The sequence below is a fragment of the Hylobates moloch genome, unplaced genomic scaffold (assembly GCF_009828535.3).
Source record: "Hylobates moloch isolate HMO894 unplaced genomic scaffold, HMol_V3 SCAFFOLD_13, whole genome shotgun sequence".
Taxonomy (NCBI): Eukaryota; Metazoa; Chordata; class Mammalia; order Primates; family Hylobatidae; genus Hylobates; species Hylobates moloch.
In genome coordinates this window covers 23,798,575-23,822,320 of record NW_026652288.1, presented here as the reverse complement: position 1 = coordinate 23,822,320, position 23,746 = coordinate 23,798,575, and the positions used below count along the sequence as shown (strand labels likewise).

The 23,746-nt window shown below is 40.5% G+C and overlaps 1 protein-coding gene across 16 annotated transcripts in view; it reads right to left on the bottom strand.

Moving 5' to 3' along the window:
* The window catches only part of FAM228B (family with sequence similarity 228 member B), an 88,268-nt gene that overhangs the window by 18,048 nt on the left and 46,474 nt on the right, over positions 1-23,746 (bottom strand). For 5 of the 16 annotated variants that reach the window (XM_058426605.1, XM_058426611.1, XM_032172374.2 and 2 more), the window contains exons 1-6: positions 23,214-23,745; positions 16,214-16,282; positions 13,337-13,528; positions 11,984-12,064; positions 4,601-4,688; positions 4,350-4,506 (exon numbers count right to left, since the gene is read on the bottom strand). In XM_058426605.1, the coding sequence (XP_058282588.1) occupies positions 4,350-4,506; positions 4,601-4,688; positions 11,984-12,064; positions 13,337-13,528; positions 16,214-16,282; positions 23,214-23,312 (686 nt within the window). In that variant the 5' untranslated portion in view covers positions 23,313-23,745. Of the gene's footprint in view, positions 1-4,349; positions 4,507-4,600; positions 4,689-11,983; positions 12,065-13,336; positions 13,529-16,213; positions 16,285-18,044; positions 18,125-23,213; position 23,746 lie in introns of those variants that run through there. The other 11 variants (XM_058426601.1, XM_058426612.1, XM_058426599.1 and 8 more) reach the window with 7 other exon arrangements.

Here is a 23,746-nt window from a genome sequence, read left to right as displayed (position 1 = left end):
CATCTCTACTAAAAATACAAAAAATTAGCCGGGCGTAGTGGTGGGTGCCTGTAGTCCCAGCTACTCAGGAGGCTGAGGCATGAGAATCACCTTAACCCAACAGGCAGAGGTTGCAGTGAGCCAAGATCGCGCCACTGCACCCTAGGTGACAGAGCAAGACTCTGTCTCAAAAAAAAAAAAAAAAAAAAAATCAAGCAGAAATTCTATAGTTGAAAAATGCAACTGACATGCTGAAGAATACATCAGAGTCTTTTAATAGCAGAATTGATCAAACAGAAAAAAGTATTAGTGAGCTTGAAGACAGGCTATTTGAAAATAGACATTCAGAGGAGACAAAAGAAAAAATAAAAAACAATGAAGCACATCTGTAAGATCAGGAAATAGCCTCAAAAGTGCAAATCTAAGAGTTATTGGCCTTACAGGGGAGATAGAGATAGAAGTAGAAAGTTTATTCAAAGGGATAATAACAGAGAACTTTCCAAGTCTGGAGAAAGATATCAACATTCAAGTAGAAGAACGTGATAGAACACTAAGTAGACTTAACCCAAAGAAGACTACCTCTAGACATTTAATAATCAAACTCCTAAAGATCAAGAATAAAGAAAGGATCCTAAAAGCATCAAGAGGAAAGAAACAACATACAATGGGGCTCCACTATGTCTGGCGGTAGACTTTGCAGTGGAAACCCTACAGGCCAGGAGAGAGTGGCATGACATATCTAAAGTGCAGACATGGCCAGACACGGTGGCTCATGCCTGTAATCCGAGGATTTTGGGAGGCTGAAGCAGGTGGATCACTTGAGGTCAGGAGTTCAAGACCAGCCTGGCCAATGTGGAGAAACCCCATCGCTATTAAAAATACAAAAATTAGCTGGGTACGGTGGTGCACAGCTGTAATCCCAGCTACTTGGGAGGCTAAGGCACAAGAATCACTGGAACCTGGGAGGCAGAGGTTGCAGTGAGCTGAAATTATGCCACTGCACTCCAGCCTGGGTGACAGTGAGACTCTGTCTCAAAAAATAATAATAAAATAAAATAAAGAAATAAAGTGCTGACAGAAAAAAACTTTTACCCTAGAATAGTATTATCCAGAAAAAAAAAAAATATCCTTCAACCATGAAGGAGAAATAAAGACCTTTCCAGACAAAAAAAAGCTGAGGGATTTCATCAACACCAAACCTATCCTATATGAAATGCTAAAGGGAGTTCTTTAATCTGAAAGAAAGGGATGTTAATGAGCAAGAAGAAATCATCTCAAGATACAAAACTCACTGGTGATAGTAAGCACACAGAAAAGCACAGAATAATACAACACTGCAATGGTGGTGTGCAAACTACTCTTATCTTAAATAGAAAGACTAAATGATGAACCAATCAAAAATAATTACAACTTTTCAAAAAATAGATTGTATAATAAAACACAAAGAGGAATAAGAAGTTAAAAAGCAGGGAGACAAAGTGTAAAGTTTTCACTAGTTTTCTTTTTGTGTGTTTGTATATGCAATCAGTCTTAAGTTGTCACCAGTTAAAAATAATGGGTTACAAGATAGCATTTACAAGCCTCATGGTAACCGCAAATCAAAAAACCAACAACAGATTTACAAAAAATAAAAAGAAAGAAAGCAGGCCAGGCACAGTGGCTCACACTCCCAATGCACACAGAAACCAATACTATGGCATTAGATTTTTGAGAGAAGAAAGGCCTTATTACAAATCAAACAACAAGCCGGGCGCAGTGGCTCACACCTGTAATCCCAGCACTTTGGGAGGCTGAAGTGGGTGGATCACCTGAGGTCAGCAGTTCGAGACCAGCTTGACCAATATGGTGGAACCCCTTCTCTACTAAAAATACAAAAATCAGCTGGGTGTGGTGGCATGTGCCTGTAGTCACAGCTACTCGGGAGGCTGAGACAGGAGAATTGCTTGAACCTGGGAGGTGGAGGCCACTGCACTCTGACCTGGGCGATAAAGCAAGACTCTGTCTCAAAAAAAGAAAAAAAAAAAAACTACAATGAGATATCATCTCATCCCAGTTAAAATGGCTTATATCCAAAAGTCAGGCAATAACAAATGCTGGCAAGGATGTAGAGAAAAGGGAATGCTTGCACACTGTTGGTGGGAATGTAAATGGGTACAACTACTATGGAGAACAGTTTGGAGGAGCCTCAAAAAACTAAAAATAGACCTACCACATGATCCAGCAATCCCGCTGTTGCATACATACTCAAAAAAAAGGAAATCGGTCTATTGAAGAGATATCTGCACTCCCATGTTTGTTGCAGCACTGTTCACATTAGCCAAGATTTGGAAGCAACCTCAGTGTCCATCAACAGATGAATGGATAAAGAAATGCACAATGGAGTAATATTCAGCCATAAAAGAATGAGATCCTGTTATTAGCAACAATATGGATGGAACTGGAGATTATTGTGCTAAGTGAAATAAACCATGCACAGAAAGACGAACATCATATGTTATCACTTATTTGTGGGATCTAAAAATCAAAACAATTGAACTTATGGAGATGGAGAGCAGAAGGATGGTTACCAGAGGCTGGGAAGTGTATTGGGAGGGTAAAGGGTAAGTAGGGATGGGGTTAATGGGGACAAAAAAAAATAGAAAGAATGAATAAGATCTCGTATATGATAGCACAACAAGGGGACTATAGTCAATAACACTTTAACGTACATTTTAAAATAACCAAAACGTATAACTGGATTCTTTGTAACATGAAGAATAAATCATTGAGGGGATGGATACCTCATTTTACATTATGTGATTATTATGAATTGCATGCATGTATCAAAACATCTCATGTACCTCATAAATATATACACCTACTATGTACCTACAAAAATTAAATTTAAAAATTAAAAAAAAGGTATCAAGACTCCTATTCCTATAGTAAGCAGAAATCTGCTGTCATTGGAAGACAGACAGGAAACTGCCATCCAAGAACAACCACAGATACAAGGTCAAGTTTGGCTGCCACAAGCATAAGAAAAAGGAACCTCAGGAAAGTCCTGCTCCTGAGGCCTAAGCACATAGGGCTTGTCTAAAACTGAAGCTCCATGAGAAAAACATAGGATATTCCTCTGCCTCCACTAGGAGCCTTGCAATAAGCAACATGCAACAGCAGTATACTCCCATGGGAGAGGGAAGAGCATGGAGAGAACACCCCTCTACTTCTATGATGCCAGCTTGCATGGATAGCTGAAAACTGAGGAAGGAGCAGAAACACTTGAGAAAATCCCTCTGGCACCCCACCCCCACTCTAAGCACAAGGAAAAGCAGCCTAACCACTGGAGGTATTCCAGCCTGTGATGCACTAAAGGTAACAATAGCAATAACAATACCCAAACCCAACTCAACTCAACTAGATAAGGCTAATCCTCCACACTAATGCTTGACAGAAGAAGAGGCATATCCATTTCTAGACATAAATACTCCACATACACCATTCTTTTACATCAAATATCTGGCACTCAATAAAAAATTACAAGACATGCAAAAAAAAAGCAAGGCAAAAAAAGCCATTGGCAAGAGATAAAGCAATCAAGAGAACTAGATTCATAAATGACCCTAATGTTGGAACTACCAGAGAGGGAGTTTTAAATAATTAATATGGTAAAGAATCTAGTGGAAAAGGTGGACAACATGCATGAACAGATGAAGAATTTCAGAATAAAAACTATCTAAAAATTCAAATGGTAATGCTAGAAATTTGAAAATCATGATATCAAAGAGGAAGGGTTCCTTTGATGGGCTCTTAAGTAGACAGGACACAGCTAAGGAAGGACAGTGAGCTTAAAAACAAGTCAGAAATCATCTAACTTAAAAACAAATAAGGAAAAAAAGAGTGGAAAAACAGAACAGAGTAAGAGCTATGGCACTGTGAGACATCAAGTGATCTAATATACATATAATTGGAGTCTCAGAAGGAAGAAAAAAAGCAGAGAGAATAGGAAATAAGGCATATTTGAAGTGATAATGGTCTAGAATTTCCCTAAAATAATAAAAGACATAAAACCACACATACGAGAACCTCAGAGAACGTTAAGATAGAAAGAAAAAAACAAATATAAACAGATCACAATCTAGCTAATGAAAACGAAAGAGAAAGAGAAAAATCTTGAAAGTACCCAAGAAAAAAGAAACATCACATACAGAAAAACAAAGATAAGAAGTATAGATTTTTCACTGAAACATGAAATTTTCAGAGTGAGACTCTGTCTCAAAAAAAAGAAAAATGATAATTTTAAAAAATCATAACTATGAAAAATTTTATATCAGTCTCAAGAATTTTCAAAGTCCAAAAGGTTGTATAATTTCTAGTATATTAACCATTACCTTCTCCTTTTACAAAATTCACTTTCTATGTATCTTGTAGGCAGTTTCAGCCACTCGTTTGGAGTCATAAAGTGCCTTGAATTAGAAATTTGTGGGAATTTGGAATGCAGCTGAGCTTTCTCAACTTCTTTGAATTCCTTTATTGAATATATTTTGCCTGTAGGAAGAATAAAAATCTAAATTAACATCCTTAAATGCATCTGCCATTGCTCTTGGGCTATAAAATCACATAACAATTAGGAACTAAGTACCAGTCTCACACTGAAGAAGAGTTCTTTTTTCATTATCCTTGTCATATTGTGCTTTTTTCAAAGGGTCATGAAATGGTGGGATGGTAACCTACAAGAGAAGCACTTGTTTAAGCACTGAGTTGTAAGTCCGAGTAGTAAACATTTTCAGTCTATTCTAAGCATCCACATATGGATGGCTCTTATGCCAGAAGGGTAAATAATATGGTATTTACAAATAGCAGGCTTACCATTATATTTATTTAATATATTACAAAGAGATGGGGGTATATCAATACCTCTCTTAAAGCCCTCCAGTCAAAGAGACAAAGTTAGCTCTTGTTTCAAAGTGTGGGTTCAATCTTCAAAAATTATTTTGTTGTTATCATATGTTCCCAAATTTAAAAAATTCCTTTCCCATGCACAAAAGAAAAAATATATCCATATATTCATCTTAATCCCTAACATTGATAATCAACAACATAACTAACATTACTCAAAACTTAACCAAGTTATTCAAAATATAGATCATTTGTGAGCCAAGGTATGGAAGCACTGAATCTATGTTAATAGCCAATATTATCAATATCAAAATGACAGTTCTACATATGAAAACAGGATTCATGAACAGCAACATTCACCATTTAGGCCTAGTCTGTGAAATTCTACCACAAGCTTAAAAGGTCACCCATGTATCTTTCTCATGCTCATCAGGCTAGTTTTTCAGGGGTAGTTACAATACACATCATGACTATTAAACGGTGATCAGACTGCCCAGTATAATTTTGCTTTTACAGAAGTTATGAAGAGTGCTACTCATAAAATATTAAGAAAATATTAACTTGCTATAAAAAGGAACAAAAACACAGGGCGCGGTGGCTCACACCTGTAATCCCAGCACTTCGGGAGGCCGAGGCGGGCGGATAACAAGGTCAGGAGATCGAGACCATCCTGGCTAACACGGTGAAACCCCGTCTTTACTAAAAATACAAAAAATTTAGCCAGGCGTGGTGGTGGGCACCTATAGTCCCAGCTACTTGGGAGGCCAAGGCAGGAGAATGGCATGAACCCAGGAGGTGGAGCTTGCAGTGAGCCGAGATTGCGCCACTGCACTCCAGCCTGGGCGACAGAGTGAGACTCCGTCTCAAAAAAAAAAAGAGGAACAAAAAAAGGTACTATCATTTTCAGGTATTTGTATGTGACCTATTCATATATGAAGAGCAGATCAAATTTTAAATGACATTGGACTCTGCTGCTGCAGAGTTATTGTGTTCCTTTGGAGGTGTCAGAGCCTTGCTTTTTCACATTTCTTGTGTCCTTACACTGACATCTGTGCATCTGGGGTAATGGAGGCTTCTTCCTGTTTTTTGGATTTGCTTCCTTAGGGGAGGACTTTTTCCTGGAGATGTGTCTATGGTGTTGGATGGGTAGGACACTTTGGCTTTGATCCTGGGTGCGTGCAGCAGTATAGTCTCCGTATTTCTTCGGCTGCAAACAGCGTCAGTGGTGTCTGTTTTCCTCAGTGGCTTAGGGTACAGTTGTTGGAGGCTGTGGTGAGGCTTTGTGGGGGATGGGGACACTAGGAAGGCCAGTCCCCAGCCTCAGTGGAAGCAGTGGCAGGCTAAGGGTGCCTGTCCTTGGTCCTCAGAGCAGTATACAGTGGCACCAGTGTTACGGGTTCAGGTGGGCCAGTTCTTGGGTCTCCAGGTGGCTTGCTTGGGTGCATGCAGTGGCCATGGTTGGCCAGGTCGATGGGCAGGTTCTTGAACCCCTGGGCAGTGGTCATGTCGTGGGCAATGGCAGTAGCAGTGACGAGACAACCCTTTGTCTCCAGAGTGGTCCACACGGGTGTTGGCAGTGGCTGCAACAGGCTGGGTGGGCCAGTCTCCAGACCCCCAGTTGGCGCGTGCCAGAGGGTGCCAGCTGTGGTGGTAGCAGCAAGCTTGTGGGCTCTCGCCAATGGTGGTGGATGGGGCAGGGCGATCCCCCAGCCCCCTGCAGAGTACTCAGGTGGGGGTGCTGGTGGCTGTGCTGTGGCTCTGCTGCTGTGGAGGGTGGGGTTGCTTTCAGTGGCAGCAGGCATAGGCAGGCAGTTAGGGAGTGTATGTTTCAGCCTAGGTGATGCTGCAGGTGGGACCTGTCCTCTGGGCGCAAGAAAGTGAGCTGTGGCCCCCGTGCTGAGGTCAGCAAGGTTGCTGCCAGCTGCTCACACCTCAGCCCTCTCCATCTCCGGGCAGCCCCCGTGTTAGTCTCAGGGCCGAGCAGGCTGCCTCACCTCCCTCTCCTTCCTCACCTTAGATGTTTCCTTGTCACTTCTCTGTGGAATTCCAGTGTTCCTCTTAGATGACGTGTTCCAAGTACAATTTTCTACTCACTATTTTGGTTCTTCTGTGGAGGAGGTGAATGTCAGATGCCTCAAGCCAGTCATCTTGAAGCTCTCCGACAGGGTCTCGCTCTGTCGTCTCATCCAGGCTGGAGTGCAGTGGCTCACTGCAGCTTCAACCTCCTAGGCTCAGGCCATCCTCCCACCTCCACCTCCCGAGTGGCTGGGACCACAGGTGTGCGCCATGTCCAGATAGTTTTTAATTTTTTTTGTAGAGACAAGTCTCCCTATGTTGCCCAGGCTGGTCTTGAATGCTGAGTTCAAGCCATTCTCCCACCTCAGCCTCTAAAGTGGTGGGATTACAGGCATGAGCCACCGTGCCCAGACCAAATTTTAAATTTTAAATTTTAAATTGAAGATAGAAACAAAGAACAATCTAAAGTTTTATCGACAATTAAAAGTCCGGAGACACTTATCTCTACTGACAAGCACTTGTACATCATAAATGGAGGTACTATAACCCAGTGGTTCTGAAACTATTTTTTTTTTTTCTTGGAGACTGCTGCCTAGAGTGCAGTAGCACAATCTCAGCTTACTGCAACCTCCGCCTCCTGGGTTCAAGCGATTCTCCTGCCTCAGCCTCCCGAGTAGCTGGGATTACAGGTGTGAGCCACCACACCCAGCTGAAACTATTTTATTTCAAAACATTGTTGTTGTTATATCCAAATAACTTTTGTGTATATGGCTTAGATCTATTGATATTTAATACATTAGAAATTAAAACGGAAAATTTTAAATTGCTTAATTTTAAAATAATAATAATACGCTTATTATGTTTAACATATCTTTCTATGAAAAATAACTCTATTTCCTGAAACAAAGCATGAGAAGAGTAACATTGTTTTACATTTTTGTAAACTTCTTTATGTCTTGCATAATAGAAGACAGGTGGATTCTCATATCTGCTTCTGCAAGCAATCTGTTGAGATTTGTTGTTTTAGTTGTCGTATATGAAGAAAATCCACATAGAGATATGTAGCCGAAAAAGGCAGGAGTGGCCGGGCATGGTGGTTCATGCCTGTAATCCCAGCACTTTGGGAGGCCAAGGCGGGCAGATTACGAGGTCAGGAGATCAAAACCATCCTGGCTAACACAGTGAAACCCCATCTCTACTGAAAAAACAAACAAGAAAAAAATTAGCTGGGCCTGGTGGCGGGCGCCTGTAGTCCCAGCTACTCGGGAGGCTGAGGCAGGAGAACGGCATGGACCTGGGAGGTGGAGCTTGCAGTGAGCTGAGATCGAGCCACTGCACTCCAGCCTGGGTGACAGAGCGAGACTGTCTCAAAAACAAAAACAAACAAAAAAAAAAAAGAAAGAAAAGAAAAAGGTAGGAGTATTTTAACAGCCTTTTTAGATCATTGTGGATATTTGTTTTTGATACTATACCCAAACTCAGTAAGAGGTAGTTTCTTAAAGGTTAGTTATGATGTGGAATCTGAAACCATATCCATGAATTTTTCATACTCTTCTACTAAGTCCATTAGTCTATCTTGCACTTCGAATGAATCTTTTTCCCATGCGTAATTTTGTAACATTTGGGGGAAAATTGGTTCATGGAGTTATGCAAGATCTTCCAAATGTTTGTACATTTCATTACTGAATATCAAAGAATCACATTCATTAATATCAGTACCAATTTCATGAGTAAGGTCTTTTGAGTATTGGGATACTGTCACACTTCTGATGGTGAATATGAGTTTTGCAAAATTCCAAATGTTTTGCTTGAAAGCCCACCTTTTATCATTGGCAACAAATACTGTCAGTAGTTTTTCTCAAAGTGACAAGCTGACTTCATTCATTTTCCAGAAAATATCTGCCAAATACCCAAGACTTATTAACTATAGTTTGTAAGTCATTCTTTCAAGTAAAAATGGTGTTTCATGGAAGAAATTTTAAAAAGCAGCCAGTTCAGCTCACAATTCAAGCAATCATCCATATTTCAGTATGCAGCAGAAGTGCTGTACGCATACTCCCATTTCATCACAAAGAACATCTAAAAGATGTGTATTGAAGGAGGAAGACTTAGTAAAGTTAATAATTTTTAAGTAGAGCTGCACAACACACATGCAAAGAAATGCTGAAGATCCATCTGAAGGGAAGGAATCAAGCCTCTATGTTCCTAAAGTCAGATCTGTCCCACTCCCAGGAAAGGAAGACAGACAGGGTCATTTGGGTTGGTCTGAAGCCAGGTGCTCTGGGCCATCTCAAGCCCTACTGTTCAAAGAAGAGGCAAGATGAACCTTTTCTGTACTGGGGAAATTGAAAGGGGGAAAGGAGATAATGTTGGATATCTCCACTTGATAAACCAGAATTGAGAATAAGGACAAGCTTACAGACTCTGCAGCAGCTCAGGAGCAGGGTCTGGGAGGTACCAGGTCCATAAAAAGTACAGAGCAGGACGCTAGGAGCCCAGCCTGCAGAGCCTACCTGAGACGCTCTCAGGTGGAGTCTCTGCCAGACATGGGCAAGGACCTGGATCTGAAGACACGGATTACCAATGCTGGGTCTACAAATGGGGCCAGCACCTGAGCCACAGCATGTGACCACAAGGAATAACAACCATAGGACAACCTGGGCCTGGGATCAGTGATGTGCCCCACCAAGAACTGGGAGGCTGCGGGACCATTTTGTAGGATGACAGAAGCCCACAGCATGATGGTACAACTCAAGGTTGGATACCTCCAAAAACAATTAATATTGGACTTCTCACTGATTTGGACACGTGAGGGCCAATACCAGTTCTAATAAAACCTCTCTAAAAAGAGTAAAAATTATCCCCTAAATACCATTTTTAAAAATGGTATCTAGGCTGGGCATGGCGGCTCACACCTGTAATCCCAGCACTTTGGGAGGCCGAGGCGGGCAGATCACGAGGTCAGGAGTTCAAGACCAGCCTGACCAACATGGTGAAACCCCGTCTCTACTAAAAATACAAAAATTAGGCCAGGCATGGTGGCTCAAGCCTGTAATCCCAGTACTTTGGGAGGCTGAGGCGGGCGGATCACGAGGTCAGGAGATCGAGACCATCCTGGCTAACACGGTGAAACCCCGTCTCTACTAAAAATACAAAAAAAATTAGCTGGGCGTGGTGGTGGGCGCCTGTAGTCTCAGCTACTCAGGAGGCTTGAGGCAGGAGAATGGCGTGAACCTGGGAGGCAGAGGTTGCAGTGAGCCGAGATCACACCACTGCACTCCAACCTGGGCGACAGAGCAAGCCTCTGTCTCAAAACAAAACAAAACAAAAATTAGCCAGGCCTGGTGGCGTGTGCTTGTAATCCCAGTTACCCGGGAGGCTGAGGCAGGAGAATCGCTTGAACCCGGGAGGGGGAGGTTGCAGGAGCCGAGATCGCGCCATTACACTGCAGCCTGGGCAACAGAATGAGACTCCGTCAAAAAAAAAAAAAAAGGTATCTATTTTATATGTGCAAGAAACCTTATTAACAAATAATTTGTGTCACTAAATTCACTTGAATGCAATGCAATTATATTTTTTCAGCCATAAAATTTTTCTTTTTTTTTTTAGACAGAGTCTCACTCACTGTTGCCCAGGCTGTAGTGCAGTGGCACTCAATCTTGGCTTACTGAAGCCTCCACCTCCCGGGTTCACGTGATTCTCCTGCCTCAGCCTCCTGAGTAACTGGGACTACAGGTGCATGCCACCACACCTGGCTAATTTTTGTATTTTTAGTAGAGACAGGATTTCACCATGTTGGCCAGGCTGGTCTTGAACTCCTGACCTCAGGTGATCCACCCACCTTGGCCTCCCAAAGTTCTGGGATTACAGGCATGAGCCACTGTGCCCGGCTGCCATAAAATTTTTCTAGAGATCTATTGTACAATACGATGGCTATAATTAATAACAAGGTATCGTATTCTTGAAAATTGCAGAGAGAGAAGATTTTAAGTGTTCTCACTTAGAAAAGACTGGTGTTTGTGAGGCAATGTATGTTAATTGGTTTAGTCATTCCACAATGTGTACATATTTCAAAACAACATTTTATACAAGATAAGGCCAGGCACAGTGGCTCAAGCCTGTAATCCCAGCACTTTGGGAGGCCAAGGAGGACAAATCGCTTGAGGTCAGGAGTTTGAGACCAGTCTGGCACCCATCTCTACTAAAAATACAAAAATTAGCCGAGCGTGATGGCACACGCCTGTAGTCACAGCTACGCAGGAGGCTGAGGTGGGAGAATCTCTTGAACCCGGGAGGCAGAGGTTGCAATGAGCAGAGATCACGCCACTGCACTCCAGCCTGGGTTACAGACCGAGACTCTGTCTGAAAAAAATGAAACAAAACAAAACACCACGTCTGTGCTCTGCTATTTACAGGTGGGTGACTTTGACAAGTGACCTGAACCTCACTTGTCTCATCTGTGACTTATCTCACACAGTAGCAGCGAAGGTGAAATAAATGTGAAAAAAACCCTAAGACTTGGTTAATCCTTCAGTGCAAGGTTAATTCTGCTATTAGTAACAGAATATCATGCAATGAAGAAAATTATATATTTATATTTTGACAAAGAAGCAAATAATAAACTATTTGGGGAGGGGAAGCCCATTATAAAACCAAATGTAACTCCATTCTTATAAAATAAAAATGTGAATATATACACACATAGAGAAAGAAATCTAGATAGATATACAGAAAAATGTTAATGAGTTAACATTATAATGAGTTAATTCTGGGTAATAGAATTTTGGTTTTTTTATTTTCTTAATTTGAAAATCAATTTTCTCATTTATCTATCATGAAAATGTGTTACTTTTGTAACAAATTTAAAAGTCTGTGGAATTTTTAAACGTTACCTATTACCTAATCATTATCCAGTATTTTCCACTTTTACAGAGATTTAATTTACTTTGGCCTTTGGCTTTTTGTTCCTTTCTAAGATCAGGCGACGGGAAACTATGCTTAAAATGTTACTGCACTTTTAGGGAATCGCTTAAGGACTGCTCATGTATTAGGGCTGCTCAAAACAACCAAACACATAATACCAAAGTTAAAAAAAAGAAATCTACCCTACCTTCAGAAAATTGGGGTCCTTCTTGCTCATATAAAAGGGATCATACTCTTTTGGATCATAATGTTCGATAAATGCATTTCCCTATAGCAAGGAAATAAAACCATATACAAGAACAAGAGGTGCACAGTTAATTTTGAGTATATCAGGACTTGAGAGTCAAACACATAGTATCATTCTTATGCTTGAAAGCAGCATCAGTGACAAATGCAAAAGAAAGAGAAGGCTACATTTTAAATTTAATTTATTCAAGCAATAAGGTATAGTGAAGGAAGGAATCTACTTAAAATTTGTAAGATTTTAATAAAGAATGTTGGAACACTAAAAGATTTGGGAATTTGTTTTTAAATGCTTACTAGTCAAATATCTCAGATTTTTAAAAAATGCTAGAAGAACAGCTATATTTTAGAGCTTTGCAAATAATCAAGTTCCAGAACAAAAGAAAAATATGTCCTGAAACCAGAGTCCAAATTATTTATTTATTTATTTTGTAATTTTAATTTTTTTTTTTTTTTTGAGACACAGTCTTGCTCCATCACCCAGGCTGGAGTACAGTGGTGTGATCTCGGCTCACTACAATCTCCACCTCGCAGGTTCAAGCGATTCTCCTGCCTCAGCCTCCCAAGTAGCTGGGATTACAGGCGCCCACCACCATGCCTGGCTAATTTTGTATTTTTAGGAGAGACGGGGTATCACCAGGCTGGTCTCGAACTCCCAACCTCAGGTGATCCACCTGCTTTGGCCTCCCAAAGTGCTGGGATTACAGGTGTGAGCCACGCACCCAAATTTTTTAACTTGATAATTAAAATTAATAATTACATGGGGAGGGCTGGGCGCAGTGGCTCACACCTGTAATCCCAGCACTTTGGGAGGCCGAGGCGGGCAGATTCCCTGAAGTCGGGAGTTCGAGACCAGCCTGACCAACATGGAGAAACTCCGTCTCTACTAAAAATACAAAATCAGCCAGTGTGGTGGCACATGCCTGTAATTCCAGCTACTTGGGAGGCTGAGGCAGGAGAATTGCTTGAAACCGTGAGGTGGAGGTTTGCAGTGAGCCAAGATCGTGCCATTGCACTCCAGTCTGGGTGACAAGAGCGAAACTCCATCTCAAATAATAATAATAATAACTACATGGGGAAAACACAGAAAAATGGTTATAATGTAGACAATTTAATCTTCCTTTTCTCTCCTTTCCAAATGTCCTGGGTTTAGGAATACTTTATGCTATTATATAACAGGGTATAGATGATACATATGTAGAGGGGACAGGGACAGACTGACTGGATGATTATAAATGAACAAAGATGACATTAGGTCTAAATCAACTGAAAAAAGCATCAAATGATCTCTTAGTACCTTTTTATTTACATGTCTTAAAAAGCCATCTAATTCCCCTTGCCTCCTTTTTTTAATCTTCTTATGTGAGCAAACTTTTTCTATAATTTTCTTCTGAAGAGGATCTGCCACACAGTCAACCCATCTTTTATATAACATCTCCTTTCTTCTTGCATTTAAGAAGGCATGATGTTGTAAATACTTATCTAGTTCCTAGTAAACAGTGGTAGAAAAGACAAATATATTATCCTAAAGCTTTCTTGTTCTAAAATTTTCCAAAACTTAAACTTCGTAAGTTTAAACTACTCCTAAGAATAACCCACAAAGACATTCATTAATTCAATCATTTCTTTGGCTTTAACTTCTACTATGTGACATACACTCTGCTGCAAATAAGGAAAACACAGGTATTTGGGGCAACATGCCTGCTCTCCCTGGGGAGAAAGACTAAAGTACAAATCAAAAGCAAGGCAAGGTGGCACGTGCCTATATTTCTAGCTACCTGGGAGGCTGAATCTAGAGAATCACTTGAGCCCTGGACTTCAAGGCTGCAGTACACTGTGATTGGGACACTGCATTCTAGCCTGGGCAACACAGTGAAAACCTATCCCTAAGAAACAAACAAAATCACAAACAGTGGGAGGAGGAATATAGCAGGATGTATATTTATATATGATGGATATATATATGGCATACTATAAATAAAATAACTGAAGACAGAAGAGAGAAAAACCATTTCCTAGGTTCTTAAAAGATTCCCAGTTTGGTGGGCCTCAGAAATTTAAACAGGCCTACCATAAGACCCAACAATTCCACTCCTACCCAAATGAATGAAAATCCAGGACTCAAATAAATACTTGTATACCAATGTTCATTGCAGCATTATTTACAATAGCCAAAAGGTGGAAACAATCCAAGTATCCATCAACAGATGAACAGATAAAATGTGGTATATACAAACCACGTTTATTTATATGTGTAATATGGAATATTATTCAGCCATAAAAAGGAATGAAGTTCTGATACATGCTACAACATGGATGAACTTTGAAAACAGTATGCCAAAGTGAAATACGTCAGACACAAATGGACAAATAGTATAGGATTCCACATATATGAACTATCCAGAATAGCCAAAATTCATAGAGCCAGAAGGTAGATTAGAGTGCCTGGGGTAGGGAGAAATGAGGAGTCACTGCTTATTGAATACAAACTTTCAGTTTGGAGTAAGGAAAAAGTTTTGGAAATAGTGGTGATGGTTGCACAACATTATGAATGTAATTAATGACACCGAATGGCACACTTAAAATGGTTAAAGTGGCAAATTTTATATTGTGTATATTTACTTTTATATTGCATACATTGAAAAAAATGATTAATTTTTTTTCAAAGCCAAGACTCCCAAAGTGGGAGACATTTGGGCTGGGCCTTTAAGAATGAGGATTTAGGCTAGGTGTGGTGGCTCACGCCGGTAATCCTAGCATTTCAGGAGGCCAAGGCAGGAGGATCGCATGAGCCCAGGAACTCGAGACCAGCCTGGGGAAAATAGTCGGACTCCATCTCTACAAAAAAATTAAAACCTGGCCGGGCGTGGTGGCAATCCCACGGCTGTAATCCCAGCACTTTGGGAGGCTGAGATGGGCAGATCACTTGGAGTAAGGAGTGCGAGACCAGCCCAGCCAATGTGGTGAAACCACGTCTCTCTTAAAAATACAAAAGTTAGCCGGGCATGCTGGCACGTGCCTATAATCCCAGCTACTTGGGAGGCTGAGGCAGAATTGCTTGAACCCGGGAGGTGGAGGTTGCAGTGAGCCAAGATCATGCCATTGCACTCCAGCCTGGGCAAAGAAGACTCCATTTCAAAAAAAAATTAAAACTTAGCTAGGCTTCGTGGCTTACACTTGTAATCCCAACTAATTGGAAGGCTGAGGCAGGAGAATCACTTGAACCCAGGAGGCCAAGGCCGCAGACAGCTGTAATTGTGCCACTGCACTCCAGCCTGGGTGACAGAGTGAGACCCTGTCTCAAAAAAAAAAAGAGTTATCCAGGAAGAAAAGGGATGGCAGAAAAAGAGGAAGAAAAACATTCTATGACAAACAAACAAAAAAAACTCTTCACTACAACTGACCTTCAGAAAAAAAAAAAGGCAAGAGTAAAGAGGCAAAGTGTAGCATAACTTAATCCAAGTGGCAAGTAGCCTGCAAAGAAGATGCTTGATTAGGCTACAAACTAATTCATTCTCACGAAACCTTCTCATCCACCTTTCATATAGCAAATAAAGTCATGTGACTACCAGGAAGAGCGTGAAATTCAAAATGAAAAAAATAAAATATTAAGAACCCTGAGAGGTCTGATAGGTCCAGTCCCTCCCTAACCTCTGGCCATAGCACACTTCAGCCATTCCCAATGTTAGTTCCTTTCTTTTTTAAACAACTCTAAAGAAATTTCTTAAAAATAAAAACAAGCTACCCACTCCAGTGTCCCCGGTGTTTAGTATACTTCACATGGATGTTCTTCTTGTCACATGAAGCCCATCTTGGCTCAGTTAAACCCTGTTCTATATATATCTGAGTAATAATCAGTCAGTGTGTTCTGCTAACAGCTCTTAAGGATTAGCTCATTTGTAGTGACTGCTGACACTCACTAAGACAAAGAAACTAGTGAGTAGAGGGAAATTTCTGTGCCTCTCTGCGAAGGAATTCCCACAAAGTATAGGAAGGGAGGAAGTCCATTAAAGCAATCTCAGAGATCCCTTAAGGTTAATTCCAGGTGCAAGGGAGTGTTCTTTTAATTCTTTTTTCCATATTTTCTAAATAGTTTTTATAGAATATGCTACACATAAAAAGGAAAAACTACATTCAATTTTTAACTGAGATGAATTTTGTAGCCAATTCTTACCTTAATTACATAATTTTCTCTGTATAATATTGATTGAATAGTTGCCTCAGTATCTTCTTTAGCTAAGACCTGAAAGGACAGAATTAAACTTTGAAAAGAAAATCTTTAAAAACTATTAGTGCTATCTGGAATCATTATATTTAGCATGACAGACATATCCCTGGAAAGTTCTCTATGCATGCAGTTTGTCTCCTCCAAATCATATCATGGAGTGCTTTTTTTTTATTTTTTTTTTATTTTGAGACAGGGTCTTGTTCTGTCGCTTAGGCTGCTGGAGTGCAGCAGCACCATCTCGACTCACTGCAACCTCCACTTCCAGGATTCAAGCGATTCTCGTGCCTCAGCCTCCCAAGTAGCTGGGATTACAGGTATGCAACACATGCCTGGCTAATTTTTGTATTTTTGGTAGAGACGGGGTTTTGCCATGTTAGCCTGGCTGGTCTCAAACTCCTGGCCTCAAGTGATCTGCCTGCCTCAGCCTCCCAAAGTGCTGGGATTACAGGCCTGAGCCACCGTGCCCAGCCCATCAAGTGCTTTTTAAACAGTATAAAACATAGACAATAACATTCAGGGCATGGGCAAAGACTTCATGACAAAAATGCCAAAAGCGATTGCAACAAAAGCCAAAATTGACAAATGAGATCTAATTAAACTAAAGAGCTTCCATACAGCAAAAGAAACTATCATTGGAATGAACAGGAAACCTACAGAATGGGAGAAAATTTTTGCAATCTACCCATCTGACAAAGGTCTAATATGCAGAATCTACAAAAAACAAACAAGTTTACAAGAAAAAAAAAATCAAAAAGTGGGCAAAGGATATGAACAGATGCTTCTCAAAAGAAGACATTTACATGGCCAACAAACACACGAAAAAAAGCTCAACATCACTGATCATTAGAGAAATGCAAATGAAAACCACAATGAGATACCATCTCACGCCAGTCAGAATAGCGATTATTAAAGTCAAGAAACAATATATGCTGGTGAGGCTGTGGAGAAATAGGAGCACTTTTACACTGTTAGTGGGAATGTAAATTAGTTCAACCATTGTGGAAGACAGTGTGGTGATTCCTCGAGGATATTAGAACCAAAAATACCATTTGATCCAGCAATCCCATTTCTGGGTAGTACCTAAAGGAATATAAATCATTCTACTATAAAGACATCTGCACATGTATGTTTATTGCAGCACTCTTTACAATAGCAAAGATATGTAACCAACCCAAATGCCCATCAATGATAGAATGGATAAAGAAAATGTACATATACACCATGGAATACTATGCAGCCATAAAAGGGAATGAGATCATGTCCTTTGCAGGGACATAGATGAAGCTGAAAGCCATCATACTCAGCAAACTAACACAGGAACCAGAAAACCAAACACTGCATGTTCTCACTCATAAGTGGAAGTTGAACAATGAGAACACATGGACCCAGGGAGGGGAACAACACACATCAGGGCCAGTCGGGGGCTGGGGGTGAGGTGAGAGAGAGCATTAGGACAAATAGCTAATGCATGCAGGGCTTAAAACCTAGATGATGGGTTGATAGGTGCAGCAAACCACCATGGCACATGTATACCTATGTAACAAACCTGCACATCCTGCACTTGTATCCCAGAACTTAAAGTAAAATAAGAAAAATAAAAAGAAAATTATATTGACATGAAAATCTGAAAAAAAAGAAGACGAGGATTTGAGGACAGTTATGATAGCTATGCTTAAAAATATGCTCATAATTAATGAATAGAAAATATTAGCAGAGAACAGAAATGATAAAAAACCAAGTGGAAAATACAGTTCTTAAATTTGAGAAATAAACAAACCTCAATGGGTTAGCAGCAGATTAGAGATGACATAAAAATAGTCAGTGAACTTGAAGACAGACCATTAGAAATTACCCAATCTGAAAAAAAAGGAAGAAGAAAGGTTAGAAAATAATGAACAGAGTCATAGTGACCTATGAGACAATATCAAACGATTCAACAAATGGATAATTAGAGTTGCATAAGTGAGGAGTAAAAGAATGGAGCAGAAAACAACTGTTTGAAAAAATAATGTCTCGATGAGAACTTTCACTTTTGAACAAGACCGAGTAGCAGGAAACAGACTTACTCTCCCACCTGAAACTAAAAAAAAAAAAAAAAAAGATAAAACAGATGAAACAACAGTTTCCAAAATATCGAACATCAGGCAAAGAAGAACAGTGGCCCCTGAGAAATAGAAAACAAACAGCCCAGCTGTCTGCCTGAATTGAGGAGTGGGGATGGGAGTCTGGAGAGACCAGAGCAGTTGGAGTTCATAGGTTAGAGTACTAGAGGGAGGAGAGATACAAGAAAGATGGAGCTCTGGAGATCTGCAAAGGGTCAAGTCCGCAGAGGTCCCCTTGAGTCTTCAGTTGATCGTAAACACTATATGCCTGTGAGAAAAATATCCAAAGGAACAATGGGCAAAGAAACACCTGCAAGAATTAGGTAATCAATCCCTAGAGGTCACACAGTCCCAGGAGTGTTCGTTCCCTTTAGCATCAGCCAGAGGAAAAAAAAAAATCCCATAGTTTGAAGTGCATAGAGTATTTGGAGAAGTTTTGTATCAGTACTGAAACAAAATTGGCCCTACAGTGGATACTGCTGTGGTCCTGTCGAGCAAAACTCGGAGGCAAGACCTGAAAGAATCCTGCTGTGTCCAAGTAACCTAACTGAATCCAAGGGGAAAAATGAAGAATATTTATGGGAAATCTGTGCACTTGTACTTAAAAAAAAAAAGAGTATTTATGGCAAATCAAAAATATCTAGCACTCAATATGGTTAAAATTCACAGTCTTGCATTCAATCAAAAATCACCAGGCATACAAGAAATAGGAAAATTTAACCAATAATCACCAGGTATACAAAGAAATAGGAAAATTTAACCAATAATAATAAGGAAAATTAAGCAAAACTGCCCCCAAAATGACAAAGACACTATAATTATTAAAACAGGACATTAAAAGTTATTATTCCTGTAGTTCATAAGTTAAGGAAGCTAGAGGAAGACTAGACATGTTGAGACAGAAGAAAATGTTTGAAAAAGAGCTAAGGGCCAGGCATGATGGCTCACACCTGTAATCCCAGTGCTTTGGGAGGCCAAGGTAGGAGGATCACTTGAGGCCAGGAGTTCAAGACCAGCCTGGGTTACATAGCGAGATCCCGTCTCAACAACAACAACAACAACAGCAACAAACAAACAAAAAACAGCAACAAAAGGATCCAGATAAAACTTCTAGGGATGCAAATTATACTTCAGATAAAAATATGCTAGGTAGGTTTATTAGCAGATTAGACATTACAGAAAGTTAGTGAACTTAAAAGCATAGCAACAGAAGCTTTCCAAAATGAAATGCATGGGGGAAAAACTGAAGAAAATTACCAGAATATCAGTGAGCTACAGGACAACTTCAAGCAGGTTATTGTACATATAGTTGTATTTCCCAAAAGATGGAGGGAATAGAAAAAATAATTTAAGAAATAGGCCAGGCATGGTGGCTCACGCCCGTAATTCCATCACTTTGGGAGGCCAAGGCAGGTGGATCACTTGCGGTCAGGAGTTTAAGACCAGCCTGGCCAACATGGTGAAACCTCGTCTCTTCTAAAAATACAAAAATTAGCCAGGCATGGTGGTGCCCATCTGTAATCCCAGCTACTCGGGAGGCTTAGGCACAAGAATCGCTTGAACCCGGGAGGCAGAGGTTGCAGTAAGCTGAGATCACGCCACTGCACTCCAACCCGGGTGATAGAGTGAGACTCAGTTGAAAAAAAAAAAAAAAAGAAAAAATGGCTGAACATTTTCCAGATCTGTCAGGAACTATAAACCCACAGATAAAAGAAGTTCTATGAACTCTGAGCAGTGGAGAAATTGTAACTTTCATATATTGCTATGAAAATTTAAAACGGTATCACTGCTGTGGGAAACAGTTCAGCAGTTCCTCAAAAAGTTAAACATAGAGTTACCATATGACCCACTTTTAGGTTACATACCCAAGAGAACTGCAATCACGTTACCGAAAAAGTTACACACAAATGTTCACAGCAGCATTATTCATAACAGCAAAAAAACAGAAACAACTCAAATGTCCATCCACTGACGAAGGGATAAACAAAATGTGATACTGAGACAATGGAATATTATTTGGTCATCAAAAGGAATAAAGTACTCCTTATGCTATGACATGGACGAACCTTGAAAACATTATACTAAGTGAAAGCAGTCACTAAGGACCACATATTGTATGATTCCATTAGTATAAAATGTCCAGAGTAGACAAATCTGTTTAGACAGGAAGTAGATCAGAGTTGCCAGCATCCAGAGAGGGAGGGGAATGGGGAGTGACTGCTAAAAGATGTGAGGTTTCTTTTTGGGGGTGATGAAATGTTCTGGAACTAGATAGTGGTGACAGTTGCACGAATTTGTGAATATACTAAAAAACAGTGAAAATAAAAATTCTGAATTTTTAAAAAATAAAAAACACTGAATGGTACACTTTAGTGAATCTTGGCCGGGCACCCGGTGGCTCATGCCTATAATCCCAGCACTTTGGGAGGCCGAGGCGGGCAGATCACAAAGTCAGGAGATCGAGACCATCCTGGCTAACATGGTGAAACCCCTCTCTACTTTTTCTTTAAAAAAATACAAAAACAAAAATTAGCTAGGTGTGGTGGCAGGCGCCTGTAGTCTCAGCTACTTGGGAGGCTGAGGCGGGAGAATGGCACGAACCCAGGAGGCAGAGTTTGCAGTGAGCTGAGATCGCACCACTGCGTTCCAGTCTGGGCGACAGAGCAAGACTCTGTCTCAAAAAAAAAAAAAGTAGTGAATCTTATGGCATGTAAATTATATCTCAATAGGAAGAGTCCAACAGTAAGAATACAAACAACCCAACTTCAAATTGCCAATTTTAAAGTGGGCAAAAGATTTGAACAAACACTTTGCCAAAGAAGATAGATAAATGGCAAGTAAGACTTGAAAAGATGCTCATAATTAGTCATTAAGCAAATGCAAATTAAAACACAATAAGATGTCACTATACATCTTTTTAAAATGTCTTGAGTTAAAAAGGCCATACAATAAATAAGTACAAATAAAACTATTCCAAATGTTGGCTAGATTATGAAACAACTGGAACTCTCACAAACTACTAGTGGGAATGTAATATAATTCAATGACTTTGGAAACTAGTTTGGCAGCTTCATAAAGTTAAAATTCATTTACCATATGACCCAGTCATTCCACAAGTAAATATCTACCCAAGAGAAATGAAAGCACATGTCCATACAAAGACACACACATGAATGTTCATAACAGCTTTATTTGTAATAGCCCCAAACTGGAAACAACCCAAATGTCCATAAACAGGATGAACGAATTGGGGTATATCCATATAAGGGAATAGCATTCAACCAAAAAAGGAATGAAGTATTGATACAACATGGGTGAGTGGCAAAATAATTATGATGAGTGAGAGAAGCCAAACAGAAGGAAAAGAAATATACACTGTAAGATTCCTTTTGTATACAATTTTTAAAATGTAAACTAAACTAGAGTGACAGAAAGCAAAGCAGGCTGGGCACGGTGGCTCACACCTATAATCTCAGCACTTAGGGAGGCTGAGGTGGGCAGATCACTTGCGGTCAGGAGTTTGAGACCAGCCTGGCCAACGTGGTGAAACCCCGTCTCTACTAAAAATCCAAAAATATTAGCCAGGTGTGGTGGCGCAGGCCTGTAATCCTAGCTACTCAGGAGGCTGAGGTAGGAGGATCACTTGAACCTGGGAGGTGGAGGTTGCATTGAGCTGAGATCATGCCAGTGTTCTCCTGGCTGAGTGATAGAGTGAAAGAATGAAAAGAAAAAGAAAAGGAAAGAGAGAGAAAGAATGAAAGAAAGAGAAAGAGAGAAAGAAAGAGAAGCAGTGGTGGGGGGATGTAAGGGAGGGAGGGATTACAACAGAATATTAAGGAAGCTTTGGGAGTACAGAATATGTTCACCATCTTGATTGTGGTGATGTTTTCGTGTGTATACATGTCAAAACTTACCAAGTTTCTATACTTTATTTGAGACAGGGTCTTATTCTGTCACCCAGGCGGGGATGCAGTGGCACAATCATAGCTCACTGCAGCCTCAAACTCCTGGGGTCAAGCGATCCTCCTGCCTCAGCCTCTCAAGCAGCTGGGACTATAGGTGTATGCTACCACACCTGGCTATTATTGTTTGTTCGTTTGTGGAGACAGGATCTCAGTATATTGCTCTGCCTGGTCTAGATAGAACTCCTGGGCTCAAGCGATCCTCCCACCTCAGCCTCCCAACGTGCTGGGATTACAGGCATGAGCCACAGTGCCAGACATACACTTTAGATATATGCAGTTTACTGTATATCAATCATATCTTAATAAAGATGTTCAGAAAAAAGAAACTGCAATCTAAGAACAATATAACTGGCCGGGCGCAAGGGCTCACAGCTATAATCCCAGCATTTTGCAACACCACGGTAGGTGGATTGCTTGAGCTCAGGAGTTGGAGACCAGCCGAGGCAACACGGTGAGATTCCATCTCTACAGAAAACACAAAAATTAGGCAGACATGGTGGCGTGCGCCTATAGTTCCAGCTACTAGGGAGTGGAAGGATGGCTTGATTCCAGGAGGAAATATAGAAAGACCCTGTCTCAAATATAAATAAATAAATACATACATCATATCAAAATTTGGGTGATGCAGCTAGTACCTCAAGAGAAACTTATAGCTATGTTACATTTAAAAAGGTATATAATCAATGACCTATGATTCCACCTTAAGATGTTAGAAAAAAACAGCAAAGTGAATATACAAAGTTAGTAAAGTGAAGGGAATAATAAACAGAATGAAATAAAAACAAACAATAGAAAAAACAACATATTTAGCACAAGCCACTTCCCACTGCAACGATCCAAGTAAAAAAATCTCCAAATCTCACACTATTTGTTATATACCTCCATAAAACAAACGGGCTTGGGCTCCAACCATTCTTTTGAGCTCTTGAGCTTGGGAAGTGTGCCAGTTACCAGATCATCACTGTCTACATTTTTCATTGTGGTCACAAACAACAGTGCCCCTAGAAAAACTAAAAATCATCTTATTTAGTATTGAAAATTTCACAGTCATCTGATTTTCTCATCTGTTTAATACCACCTGTGTCCTTGCACACACGCAAAATGGATTTTGAACACGAACCATCCAGTTTCCCTAACAAGAGGCCTTCACCACAGACTCCAGATGACGGCTTCAGAGCCAGCCTCCTTTATAAGCAGACGAGATGCTCTTTGAAAGAATCCCCCGTCCCTTGGAATGAATTCCCACGTCCCCCTCCAAGGTAGCCCATTCCAGCCAGCGTGGCAGCTTCAGCCTGGCCTCTGGGAGTCCCATTTGCAACACTTTTCTGACTTTGGTTGCTTCGAATGGGGAGAACTGTAACTTTCTGGCTACAGAAAGAGGCTGAGCTGCTTAGAGAAGGCAGGGAGGGGCT